We start from the raw sequence: 14,302 nt of genomic DNA, 5'->3' as shown, positions 1-14,302 counted from the left end.
CCTCTAGGTTGTGGTTTGGTCTGTGGTGGTGACTGGTTGGTTCATGAATGAATGTTTCTTGAGCTGTGTAGAAGTAATTGAACAATACTTGTGAACATTAAACAGATGATTGTATTATCACACATAAAGACAAACTGCGTTGGTCTCTTACAGATAACAACAGCAATAATTATATACAGGGAGATAGATACTACTTTAAGTTTATGGCATGCGATTCGCCCAGCATATCTGGAAACAACTGTGCTACATTTGTGACGACGGAGTTTCTTGTCATCTATCTGTGCTATCTCAGCCGCCTTCCTGGTCGTCTACAGATAAAAATGCACGCCAAACATTTATTATAGGGGACCAGATGTCAAATTCTAGAATGTTCAAAAAAGCCTGTTCGTGCCATCGCTTCACATTGATTAGTCGGTTAATGCACCAATCGTGTGAAACTATGGTGCTTTGCTCATGATGCCCAACTGCATATACAGGGATTTGTTTCTGAATTCCTGCTACACATACATACATAAAGATACTACCTGCATCTGAGACATGATATAGTTGCAAAAACTATTTACAATACTATCCTGACGTATACATCCAATGCATATTAGAACCAGCATGTATTCACACCTTCAAAAACAAGGAATACTGGTGGAGCACTCCAATAAAAAAGAGCAATTCGGTGCAAACATAACAGACTGGATACTGTTCTGTGGGATAAGGAACAAAAATTACGCACTTTTGTGGAGGTCAGCTACCCACTGGATATGAATGTACGATCAAAAGTCCAGGAAAAAGAGAACATTTATGGTGAATTAATGCATAATTTAGAGCTCTTTTATCTTGACTAAATTCTCATTTGTTCCTATCATTGTAGGGGCACTGGGTTATGTACAAAGAAGTTTACACAAAAACTTAGAAATATTAGGTTTTTTGAAGAAAGAGCAAAAGAAACTGAAGCGAATTCTCCAAATCCAATCTATTAGTGGTATAGTGAAGATTTGTAAGACATTCTAAAGATTTTTCATCTGAGATTCTTTAAGTGAATAGATGCACACACTTGGTTGTGTGCATCAACAGCTCAACCAACACACCAACTCAACTTATTTACAAGCACTGGTTGCTCTCTTAACTCAAAAAGTTTTGTTGCTTTGTTAGCGGCCGGCTTGAACAAATTTGTAATAACATCGTTACAACAACTAAGGACAGTAAATTAGAAGACTTCTAGTTTTGGCAATTCCCATCTCAATATCCCACCAAATTCTTACCTGATGTTAAAAAAAAATAATAGTAAATTGTAGAGCAATTCTATCACCTACACTCTCTCACCTTCATTGTCTATAGCAGTCTTCTTTGCTATGTCGTCTATATTTCCTCCCCTCCAGATTGTACAGCAATTCTATCATCTAACAGTTCCCTCTGAGACTGTACGGCAATTCTAACATTTTTCTTTCTTCCCTATCAGATTGTATAACAGCTATCTTTACTTTCTCTTTCTCAGACTTTAGAGTCCGACTCTCCCAACATTATATGACTATCATCTTTATTCTCTTTCCACTGTCTACATTCTGGGAGGGAGGAAGTATGGGGTATGTTTATCATCTAGACCAGGGTTTCTCAATGGGAGCCATATGTCCCCCTAGGGGACCATGAAATATATCTTGAGGACCACAAATCTAAGTTTGAAAAATGCACATTACACACACACACACACACAAATATATATATATATATATATAAGAAACACATGTATATGCATTTATAATTATGATGTATCATCCTTATGTAGTAATTTTCTATTACACTCATATATGTACCTAAAGAACACATGTTAGAATATTAGATTTTGAGTGTTATATGTCTGGTTTGTAAGATGAACAGCTACATATCATTGCATCGTACCAAATTGCTCTAAAATTTTAAAACTCCAAAACATACATACATAATGGACAGTTCAGAAGGTAAAGTCACAGTTATTAATCAAAACACTACTTCAACATTATTGACGACATGGAAAATCCATCCAATCAACAACGTCCATGCTAACTGGTTAACATCCGCACAACTCTCATTTTCCTTTTTTGCTTTGTCAAATTATGCCACTTCTTCTTCTTCTTCTCTCTCTCTGCTTATCTCATCCTACTTCTGCTCTTGATTCCGTACTTGCCTGTATAATTATATTTTTCTGCATCATTAGTGTGCAAGTATCTACTTCTTTTTACTTCATTTTACCTAAGTTTTTATAAGTTACTTTAATTATCATAAATATTCCATCTAGGTCAATAGGGTCAGAAGTGAGGGTGGAAAGGTCGATCCACCAAGTTAAATCATTGATCAAACATTCAAACTGGACCCAAGCGGTCAGGAAAACTGTTTCTTCACATACGAGTATAGGATTTATTTTTTTAAAAAAACTATAATTAATAAGGGCTTTGAGAAGCATTCAAACTAAGATGGGCAATCAAGAGGAAAGTGAGAGACTGAAGGCACCCCGAAAGCAAACAGACAATTCATTAGAAAACTAGATGAAGTCATTCTTATATTCACTTTTATACAACTATTAAATTATTAATCAATTTAATAATTCAATAATTGGTCACTGAATAGTATTATATACTTAATTTAATTAGAGTAAAATTTAATATTGAACTATGTTTAACAGAATATAACAAAATATATTATAAAACCATTTTTCTTTAAAAAAGATAATACATTTACAATACACTTCGCTAATCCTTTTTGACAATTCGAGTTTGATTCAACTATAAACCAGCCCTATTTTCTCAATGAGTTTACCAACTCACTTGCTTTAGCTATCACTTTTATAATTTAGTTTCTTTTCATCAAATTAATTTTCTTTCTGGATTGTCAACTGAAAAGGGAATGATAAATTTTTGTCCTGTTATTTTCATCTTTTTATAAGCATAAATATTAATCTGTTTTTCTGGATTACTAAAGCCTTTGATTTAGTTAACTGCGTAATGTATTAACTTGATAAACTTGGTTTTAGATCTAATTTTATTCTTGGCTAAAAAGGATATATCGGTTTACCTTACTCTGTATTCATCCCTGATGAAAAGACTTGAAACTAACCTCTTGTTTATTCAACTGTTTTGAAAATATTTGTTTATTATTTCAAATAAACATGGCAAGTATATCTAAAAAAAAAGTGTAGACAATATTCTGTCGAATATCTTGCTTATGGATTCATTAAATCTCCACAAAATTCTACCAAGCCTATGTGTTTGCTATGCATGATTTTGTTCTCAAATGAAAGTATATGTCCCTGCAAACTAAAAAACATCTGGAGACTGCCCACAGAGATAAAAAAGACAAGCCACTAGATTTCTTCAAAAGGTTATGTGATGATAAGTTTCAAGGAAGGATGACAGTGAATCAAATGTTCACTCAAAAAGCAGCAAAAGTAGACAAAGGAATGTTGGCTTCTTATAAGATAGAAATTTAATTGCAAAAGCTGGTTAGTCTCACACCATTGGTGAATCTTTGATTATGCTTGCAGTGGCTGTAGTGCTTTCAACAGTCATGGATCAGAGTCCACAAGAGGTTACTAGTGTTATTTCTCTGAGCAACTCATCAGCATCATGACGGATTGATGAAATGGCAGCTGATGTTGAAAGCCAATTAGTTTCAAAACTTAGGGTAAATGAGTTCTCACTTCAAATAGATGAATCAACTCTACCTGATAATTCTGCCTTTTTTAATGGAATTTGTTAGGTTTCTTAATGTTAATGATACATGTCAAGAATTGCTTTTTGCTTTGAAATTAATGACTGACACAAAAGGGGAGTCCATCTTCAAAAGACTTGAGGCCTATTTTGAAGAGAACAACATCCCATTGAAGAACATTGTGGCTTGTGCAACAGATGGGGCTGCTGCTATGATTGGAAGATATTGAGGATTCAGTGCTTACTTTAAAAAAGCTGTTCCTAATGTGCTTTGGGTGCATTGTGTTCTTCATTAACAGCATCTGGTTGCCAAACACATGGCAGGACTTTGAATGATGCACTTATAAATGTTATCAAAACTGTCAATTTGATAAAAAAAAAAATGCACTGTAAGATCGCCTCTTGAACAGTTATGTGAAAATAACAACAAGGAATTTGAACGACTTGTGTTGCATACAGAAGTCAGATGGCTATCCAAGAGTAATTGCCTCCATGCACTTTGGAACACAGTTATCTTTCCTTTTTTTTGAGTGAAACAGAACTTAGAGAGAAACTTGTTGATGCATTGAGTGATATTTTTTTTACTTGTCTGACATACTAGAAAGGTTAAATGTCCTTAATATAGAACTTCAAGGAAATAACACCACTTTGTTTTCTGGCAAAGAGAAAATTAAAACCTTCAACGGGAAACTAAAGTTATTCTGGCTGAATCTTGGAAGATGGGAATTTGCACAGCTTTGTTCCTTAGCAAGCATATCCACCAAGCTGCTTGATGATAACTCAACAGATTACGTTAATCGTTTGAAGCAGTTACATAATGATATAGAAATTTGCTTCTCTGATCTACTCCAAATGACGGTGCCACAGTGGTTTGTGAATCCCTTCGCTGTTGATCCATCTGAAGTCAATACTGACATACAAGAAAGCTTCATTGAACTTCAAAATAACACAGCAGCTCTAGCAAGGTTCAAGTATGGAGGATACCAGAAGCTGTGGATGTATGAAGAAATCTCTAAAAAGTACCCATTACTCTGAAAAAACGTTAAGTTGCTTTTACTTGCTTTTCCCCACATCTTATTTAGTTGAGTCAGGTTTCAGTTGGGTGATGTGTCTGCTGTCAAAGACTTGAAATCGCCTTGACGTAGAAAGAAGAGGGGATTAACATATCTCACTGACAGCTTTGAAACCAAACATTAACAAGTGGGTAATCCTGCATCAGTCACAGGGATCCCATTGAAATCAGGCAATATAAACTGAAATTGTTATATTTTTTGCTTTGTTAATGTAGATAAATTTATTTAAATGAAAGATTTATTCAACTATTTTTTTTTATTTACAAGTGGGGTGGATGTTTGATGCAAAAACTACAACTTTTAATGCTTCTTTCTACTTCTCTAGATGCATTAATTTGAGGGATAGTGTGGGGATAAAAACTTAAATTAGCATGGGGACCATGTAAGAAATACAACTGTACGTAAGGAGTCGGTGACAAATGTCTCCTTTTGAATGCCGCACGGTCATCCCTAACAAAATATGAAGCCAAATACATGATATAGAATACAGTGCCAAAAGAATAAATGATGGACGACAACCGTTCTACTGTTTGAGAGGGAAGAAGACTTTATTTACAAAGTGTACAAAGAGAAAGTGTGTGAGTGCTAGCAAAGTGTAGCATATGGATGCATGCGATAAGTATTTGTGTCTGTGTGTTCGTGTGTGTGACAGAAGTTACAGATAAAGGTGTATGCATATACAACAGAAATACAGAGCATAAGATACGTCTCAGCATATCGAGTTAAGATGGAATTAGTTTACCAGTCCATGAGGTACACAATAGCAAGTTCTATAACAAGATGCTGGAGGTCACAAGGCAGAGGCCAGTTGAGGCACATGTCGTGCTGCGGTTGGGGCTTCAATGCTGAGCCGAGTCTCTTGATACAGATAGTTCTTCAGGTAGACTTTGACTGTGTTACCAGGGTGAATATTCACAAACAGCATGAGTTATAACCTGTGTAGATGTTGATGTGTACATGTTGAAGTAGATGACGATGGTGATGATGGCGGCAGAGACGGAGAAAGCCCTGTCTGTCGCTGGTGTATAATAGCATCTTCATGGCTGGAGCAGTAGCATGGTTGGCCGGCTGACTGGTCGTCTGTTGCTCGAACAGGAACATGGCTGAGTAGCTCTGTGGTCAGTGACTAGACCTTAGAAGGTCTGAAGCTGAAAGACTTAGAATAGTGAATGCTAGCCTATTTATAGTCTGTGGTAGGCTCAAAATGAAGGATCAGAGAAAGTGTCACGAGACCCTATCCAAAGGCTGTGATTGGTTGGCTTACACACTGGCGCAAAATAAGTCGAAAGACAAACTGCGCTGAATACCAACCAATCAGAGCAGTGGACACAACAGGGTCAAACTAGCCAAAGATGGTTGTAATCTCAAACGAGATCATTCCTAATGTGTCTCTCAAGCAGTGAGGATATCAGATATGTTACAACCATAACAATTTCGCATTGAATTAAAGAGGACCATGGCCAGAATGAGATTGAGAGACGACCAAAACTTCCTCCTTCCTAGGGGACTTAAAACTCTCACAAATACTTCAGCCCATTCTGGCTGTTGAGCTTCGTTGGCGAATTCCACACCCCGACCCCTCTATGTTCGTCCCTTGTGGACAATTATCAATTCTCTCCTCTAAACCCGCCATCATACACCTAGTATATACATCAATTCTATATTCTATCATATCTACTTCCCTCAGATTTCAGAGTAACTCAGTCATCGGGAATTCCTTCCTCCAGATTGTACAGTAATTCTTTCGTCATTACTTCCTCCCTCCTAGAATGTAGAGTAAATCTTGGATCTTTTCCCTTTGTGTAGAATTCTTCTGTGTTGATTATATAAACAAAAAAGAGAAAAAAAAAAGATATTTACAAAATTTCCTCCACATCTTCATAGAAGAAGGAAGTGGTATTATTTGACACCCTTGTCATTTCTGCATTTAATCAGAGGGACCGAAACTGTGGCTGAAGCCTGTTGCGTTGTCACCCAGTCTACTAGAAATAGCAGCAACATCCATCTCAACTCACGCCTGCTTGCAATCTTAAATTAGACGGGCACATTGGATTATGAAGTTCATAACACAAACATTTGCACTTTTTAAATAAACTCTTTTATATATAGAAAACATTCATAGTACAATTAATCTTTGCAGGCCATTTGCAAAAATACATGAATAAAAAAAAAGCCAACAAAAAATTTAAAGGGAAGGATTCCGTGAAGATTTTAGGCCCGTAATATTTATTTTTGCTTGATTTTTAATATTCGATAGTCTTATAAAACATTTTATGTGTGAATTGTACCGTTAAGAAAAAATCAAAAGGGAGCTGAGCTTTAAACGGAAGTGACGTCAACTGGTTTCCGGTAAAAGCTATGTCTGTGCTGAGATGAGAAGATGGAGAGAAATGAAAATAATATTTCTTTTATTTTCACGTTTCTAGTTTATTCCAAGTTTCTTCGACAAACCCCTCCCAACAACTGTTTATTCTGGAATATCTGAGAAAAAAAGGAAAAACAAGAACCTGTTTCATAAAGTCACATTAAATCATGAACTTGGAACTTTTACGTAAGAATTATATTCTTTGCAACAAAACATTTCTTTCTCTTGATGTTTTTTCAAATTCGTGTTTTATTCTTTCTTTTTACTGTTTCCTTTATTATTATTATTATTTTTATTGTTATTATTATTATTATTAAGAATGACGGTACATATAAAATCTAGTTTTATATTTTGATTTTATTTCCCTCCTCTTGTTTTCGAAAAAGTCTGTGTCTAAGGTTGTTCATCAAATATAATGTAGGGTTAGATATGCAAACGCATTTACTGCTCTCTGGAAGATGAATCCTCTATATAGATAGATAGTGTGTCGCGTTGTTATTTAGCCTAAGTCTGATTAAAATCAATCCAAACAATAACTACTGCATCTTTTTAGGGCTATTTAGAACTACGTTATCCAAAGTGTCCTTCCTTGTTTTCGTTAACGGTGTGTGATTTGAGCTATTTTGCTACTATGTCTGGTAGTTCGAGCGTAGAATGTTACTGTTGTTGATTGTAATAGGAAGTTATATTTCCTTATAGTTCGTCCCCATTGTTTATTTCTGCTGAACATCGCATCAAACATGACAATTGTTGTTTAAATCAATCTATCAGTTTGTGTTGTTTGATTACCAGATTTATTTGCACGATTGTGTAAGCGTGTCACATACACACGCTCGCAGCTCCTTTATTTAATGTTATATATCGTAAAACCGTGTTCCGCTATACGCATTTCTGGTCATCAAAATATGTATAGAAAGCAGCCGAGAATTTCAAACTATCATCTTTGTAATATTGGTACCATTGTTCTCACTAAAAGTTGTCTTTAAAATACTCACATTATATGTGTGTCCATTTACTATCATCATAGGTTTGGTAATACGAGCCAAATATGCAGATTCGAATCTAGACAAAATAATCTGCTATACATCCTAACGAGGCATTTTCACAAGGGGGGTTACTCTACCACATTGTTGATGTTCGATACTAAATAGAAATCTCGTAATGTTCGTTATATTCAACCAAAGAACTAGTGATGTACACGACTAACATGGATTTCTTTATCATCTCATGTCTTTGTTAAATATAAATTACGTGTGATCTGGTGATAACGATGTTCAGCTAGGTTCAATTCTTCGACCAGGCAACATATTGTCTCCTTGAGTTGAAGCATTCCTTTTCACGTTATTCAGTCTACTCAGCCATAAATGAGTACCAGCTGGGTACAGATACAGCTCTTCCTTTCTCTTCGCCCCACTTTCTATCCTCTCTCATCATCATCATCATCATCGTTTAACGTCCGTTCTCCATGCTAGCATGGGTTGGACGGTTCGACCGGGGATCTGGGAAGCCAGAAGGCTGCACCAGGCTCCAGTCTTATCTGGCAGTGTTTCTACAGCTGGATGCCCTTCCTAACGCCAACCACTCCGTGAGTGTAGTGGGTGCTTTTTACGTGCCACCTGCACAGGTGCCAGGCGAGGCTGTCAACGGCCACGGTCGGATTGGTGTATTTTATGTGCCACCGGCACGGAAGCCAGACGAGGCGGTGCTGGCATCGGCCACGAGTCGGATGGTGCTTTTTACGTACCACCAGACCAGGGATCCTGGATGGTTCAATTCGATTTCGATTTCGCTTTTTTTTTTTTTTTTTTTTTTTTTCTCGCTGGCAAAAAGGATTACACCCTAGATGTTTTGCTTGGCCAAGAGTGGGAGGACCTAGAGTGTGTCCTATATCTGCTCACGACTACAGACACACTTAAAACAATTAGCAAAAACATGGTACATGTTTTTATACTTTTTAAATCGTACATTTATTCACGAATGCTGGATGGCTGTACTGTACTTTTGGTGTTTTCATCATTCACATCTTATTGGTTGAAATAATTGAAGGTGTGACTGACACCAGTAGTTGCACATATCAAGAGGTGAACCCTGGAATTCTACATTTTCCAGACAGGCCTGTTATACAACGTTTATATTGTCATTGTTGTCTAGCCTTTGGTCAATCCTGATTGAGCGCACCTAGGAGCAAAGATTCTCTAACCATGACCTTGTTTTTTGTATTTCAGGTCTATATTGCTATTTTTTTCATCTTTCTTTCAGACATGTGTCGGAGATTTTGCTGCTATTTCTAGCAGATCAAGTGACTTGTTAGCTTAACTATCTTGTGTTGTCCACATATTCCTACCTTAAGGTCTCTTTAATATTCACACCACCTTCTGTGAGTGTGCACAATACCCTCAATATCTTTGCTTCTTAAACTTACACAACAGTATCATTCACCTTAGACTGGATTTCTTAAGGTCAACTTTTAGTTACTTGCAAACACTTCTAGGCTTCATCACTAATTCAGTTCTCAATCAAATTGAATGCAGTTTTTTTGTAGCATTGATCGTCCAGTCTTCAACTACATTGTAAGATAAAATAATTGAAATTTGGTTCATTAAAACAGAAAGGTCAAAGATGGGAGAGTAAGGCAAAAAATTTACATTAAATCAAAATATCTCAGTTATTTTAAAAGAAAAGTATAGAATGTGTTCATTGAGAAGACTCTTTTAGTGTAAATCTCATTACAAAGTATAAGCTACGAAAAAAATAGTGTGACTTTAAGTGGGAAAAATGGTAAGTAGCCCCCAAAAGGCTATTACAATAGCCAAAAAGCTATTGTAAAAGAAAACTATACAATAGCTGTGTTCAAATGAAAGAGCCCGATGTTTTGAATTTTATGGTAAAAAACATCGTCAAAAAATATTATCTACAAAAAAAAAGGGCTTTAAGTGACAAAGTGATCATTTTAACAAATCAAAGTATTTTTGTCATTTTAAAATATTTAGTGTAATAAAATACAGTATCTGATGTCATGGACCACTTAGCTTAATGTGAGAGAGCATTTAACAAGAGTTTGAGATATACAGTGTTCAATTCTCTCTAGCTGCCTGCTAGCTACTTTTTTCTCATTTTCTAAGGGTAATTAGCCAATCTTTGAAGCAAATACTGCTATTCTGTATTTGAGATTTCCTTTATTTTTTTGTAAAATACTGCTTTACTTGGCCCTTCAAAGTTATTCTTAAGGTCAAATTTTAGTCACTTGCAAGCTCTTCTAGGCTTCATCACTTATTCAGTTCTCAACCAAATTGAATGCTATATCTTTATCATTCACCCATGTGAGCATTTCTAGACTTTGATTCTCTGTAGTAGCTTGCTGGCTCCTTTTTGTTTTTCCATTTTCTAAGAGTATTTAGCTGCTCTTAGCTGTTTTCACAGCTACTCTGCATTTGAGATTTACTTCAGAATTTCATGGCGAAAAACCTTGTCAAAAAATATCAGCTAAAAAAAAAAAAAAGACTTGTGTGGCTTTAAGTGATGAAAAAAAGGTGATAATTTTAAAATATCAAAATATTTTTGTCTTTTTAAGAGAAGATTACTATTTGAACTCCATTGAAAGAGTTCATCAAGATGAATATTTAGGAGAAAACCCCATCAAAAAATATTAAGCATAAAATAAAGTTATGGTTTTTTTGTAATTTCCTATTGTATTCTGTTTATGTGCATATTAGAAGGAAAAATTTCACTCATAAAAAACATTAATTATTAATGATCTAATTAGAATATGACATTATTTTATAGTGAAAATTGTTTAAAAATAAATTTATTTGTAACAAGTATGCTGCTATTAATCCTTTGTTATTTTTAGGTGCAAATAAAATTTAAAGTTTGAACAAAATCTGTATTTAAAAATTATTTACAATAGTATAATTTTTTTCGGTTATCATTTTAAAATATTTAGTGTAATAAAACACGGTATCTGATGTCATGGGCTGCTTAGCTTAATAGTGCAGAGCACTTAACAGGAGTTTGAGATATACAGTGTTCAATTCTCTCTAGATTTGTTGTGTGGAAAAAAAGAGGTCTAAAATGAAAAATGCAGGTACAGAATCTTAGAATATTCTTAAGTATTGCACTTGGAAAAGTACAGAACAAGAAGGGGGAAATGCATTGTTCCAACTGTTTTTGTGAACCCTTAGTAGTAAATGAAATATTATTAAATTTGCTAAATTTCTTTTTTCTTTCTTTTTCAGAATCATTTGGACAAAATCATCCTGAGGTAATGTTTTCTACACTTAATAACAATCCATTTTCCAGCATCCTTCCTCTTAGTATTATGATCCAGATATGAGCTGAAACTTCTGACATTGTAACTTTGGCAGGTTTCCTTTAACTACTGATATTAAAATAACAGGAATTTACTGTAAACAGAATTCCAATTAGAGTTGTATCATCAAAAGATCATTAGCCCAATAATGACATTTGTATTTACATTCAGTATTGGATCTGTTTCCTTATCCACTGATGGAATACTGAACCAACCAGAGATGTGAAAATTTCTGGGATCTAAACTTAAAGATTTGTAATTGAACACTTATATGTTTTAAACCATATTAATATATAGTCTTTATTTACTTAGTTTAACACTTATTACCAAATATTAACGTGGAATAATAAATCCTTAGTTATGTGTAATTTTGATTCTCCATCACTTGTTTGGAAAATATATTAATTAGTAAATATGTTACTTTTACAATGTGTCTTGAATGCGAATGTAACTATAAGTAAAAACTCAAAGTGATTTGGGTTAAAACATCCCTTGGACAGAAAAGAAGGTGAAAGCCATCCAAGGAACTTAAACTGTGTATCTTCTATAAACTAGATGGTTAGTCAGTTACTTTGATGTGTATGATGACCAGATTATGATAGATGCATAGTTCAAATGCCATGGCTGGTTTTCCACCTCTTTTACTACCTTGGGTTTTTAACTCAATCTTCTTCTATTTATCTATGTAATATGAGAGGTAACCATAAATCTTCTCTTTTGCTTAATGTGATCACCCTATCATCCCTTTCAGTCAAGGGTTTTTTTTAGTCTTCAAGCTAAAAGACAACCTTGTTAGTATTGGTGTCATGAAAATAGCACCCAGTTCACTCTGTAAAGTGGTTGGCATTATAAGAATCCATGTCTAAACTGGAACACTGGAATAAGAAGACTTGGTCAAAACATCCAACCCATTCTAGCATAGAAAGTGGACATAAATTGATAATGTATCATGAGCTATTACTTATAGCTGCTTTCACATTTAAGATAGATGGTAAAAGAGTTATTGGTGTGTCTTTTAGTTCTTTATACATATATATAAACCTTACAGTTTTAAATTGTTAGTCTGCTTGCTGTCAACAGCTCTAAGATATACTGATATCTGAATGTTGATGAATTATTGTGATTTGGGTGTTTTAATAATGAAAACTCATTTCCTATAACATTGTCAGATTGGCTGCCTGCCTTCCAGTCTGTCTGTTGATTTTTTTTATTTGATTGTTCAACAGAAATGGATTTACCTGACTTGTTGCAGACAGTAATTAAACAGGTCATAAGATTGTCATTGTTATTTTTGATAATAACTGAGTCTTGCTTTTTTCAGGAGTTTGATGGTGCTTTGGATTGCGTGAGCATCGCTGTAACATGTGTGTTCAACCGGCAAGGAACCATTTTGGCCGTTGGTTGCAACGATGGCCGCATTGTTTTGTGGGACTTCTTGACGAGAGGAATAGCTAAGGTTATCAATGCTCACGTTCATCCTGTCTGTTCACTGAGGTGAGTTGTACACATATCATCTCTGTTAACCAACATGTTTCACCTTGTATTCAATGAGGCCAGTTTTACCTCTATCATCTTTGTTCACCAGTTAGCTAACTATCACAATTTCATTGCCAACCTACTTAACTTACCTGTCTTTCAAATTCTTTGATCTGTTGCTTTTTTCTATTTCCCCCCCAACTCGCTACCCACTTTCCTGTTTCCAAACTAGAAATTTGTGATTTCTTCCTCCTGCTTGGACCCTATTATCCTTTGGTTGCTTCACTATTTCTAAAACTCTAATTATTTTAATGTTGCTGTTGAAGCTGTGACAGTTTTCCTCTGTCTCCAGGCCTAAAAACTTAACAATAACTCTCAACTTTTTTTGCCAATTCTTTCATCAACTGCTAATCATCATCACTAATTCTTTCACTTTCTTGTCTCTCTTTTCTCATATTCTTGTATCACTTCTTGGCTTAACCTCCCCCACTGCTTACTACTTTAGTAAATATGGCTTGTGAAATCCATTACATAACATCTGGATTAGCTGTATTTTCATCTATTTTATAATTAGTGTTCACCGTATTTCTTAAGGTGAAAATGATAAGTGTTTGTAACTTGGCAAAGAACAAATATCACTAATAGTTTTGTGGTTACTGGGCATGCCTAAAATAACAGCCCCCCCCCCTTCTTTGAATCACACTCTACTGTCTTAAATTAAGGAAAGACACATAAGATAATGTAATTTTGCATACTCCTAAGATGAGATGACCATGGCTTGAGTATCTTTGATCATTATGTCTGCTTGTTCAACATTGACCTCAGGCTAAACAAACACACATTGTGTGAATATACTGTTAAAGTTATGATGAAGGTGTATATCATCTATTTCTGAATATTGTAATTAATTTAAAGTGCCACCTTTCTTTACTGCTATGGTGAATGTGCTAACCTTTGATAAGTAGAAGAATTTCCTCTCTGGAATTATTATAAGGTGGTGAACTGAGAGAACCATTACTGTGTCAGACAAAATACTTAATGGCATTTCTTCTAGCTTTTTACATTTTGAGTTCATATTCCACTGAGGTTGACTTTGCCTTTTGTCCTTTTGGGAGTCGATAAAATAAATACCAGTTGAGCCCTGGGATCAATGTAATAGATTTGCTCCTTCCCCTCAAAATTTCAGGCCTTGTACCTGTATTAGAAAGGATTATTATTACTTTCTTCTAACTGTCTTTATCGGTTTATTTCCAAACTGTTTATAGTTAGCTAACATTGATCATCGGTGACAGTTGTGTATGAATGTCCTCTTTGTCCAAAAGACATGTTCATTTTTGCCACAGAGGTGAATTGTACAATTCTCCTCATTAACCCCACCTGTTTTATAAACCATTTTCCATTCTCT

At 35.0% G+C, this 14,302-nt stretch overlaps 1 protein-coding gene across 1 annotated transcript in view; it reads left to right on the top strand.

Annotated features, from left to right (window-relative positions):
• The first annotated feature begins 7,062 nt into the window (after positions 1-7,062).
• Positions 7,063-14,302, top strand: part of LOC115211597 (retinoblastoma-binding protein 5 homolog) — a 42,458-nt gene continuing 35,218 nt past the window's right edge. Inside the window, exons 1-3 of the mRNA XM_029780169.2 lie at positions 7,063-7,298; positions 11,348-11,373; positions 12,743-12,915. Coding sequence (XP_029636029.1) covers positions 7,280-7,298; positions 11,348-11,373; positions 12,743-12,915 — 218 coding nt within the window. The 5' untranslated portion in view covers positions 7,063-7,279. The remainder of the gene's footprint in view (positions 7,299-11,347; positions 11,374-12,742; positions 12,916-14,302) is intronic.

Source organism: Octopus sinensis, linkage group LG5 (genome assembly GCF_006345805.1).
Source record: "Octopus sinensis linkage group LG5, ASM634580v1, whole genome shotgun sequence".
NCBI classification, from domain to species: domain Eukaryota; kingdom Metazoa; phylum Mollusca; class Cephalopoda; order Octopoda; family Octopodidae; genus Octopus; species Octopus sinensis.
Note: the sequence above shows the minus strand (reverse complement) of the source record. Positions and strands in the feature narration are given on the sequence as shown.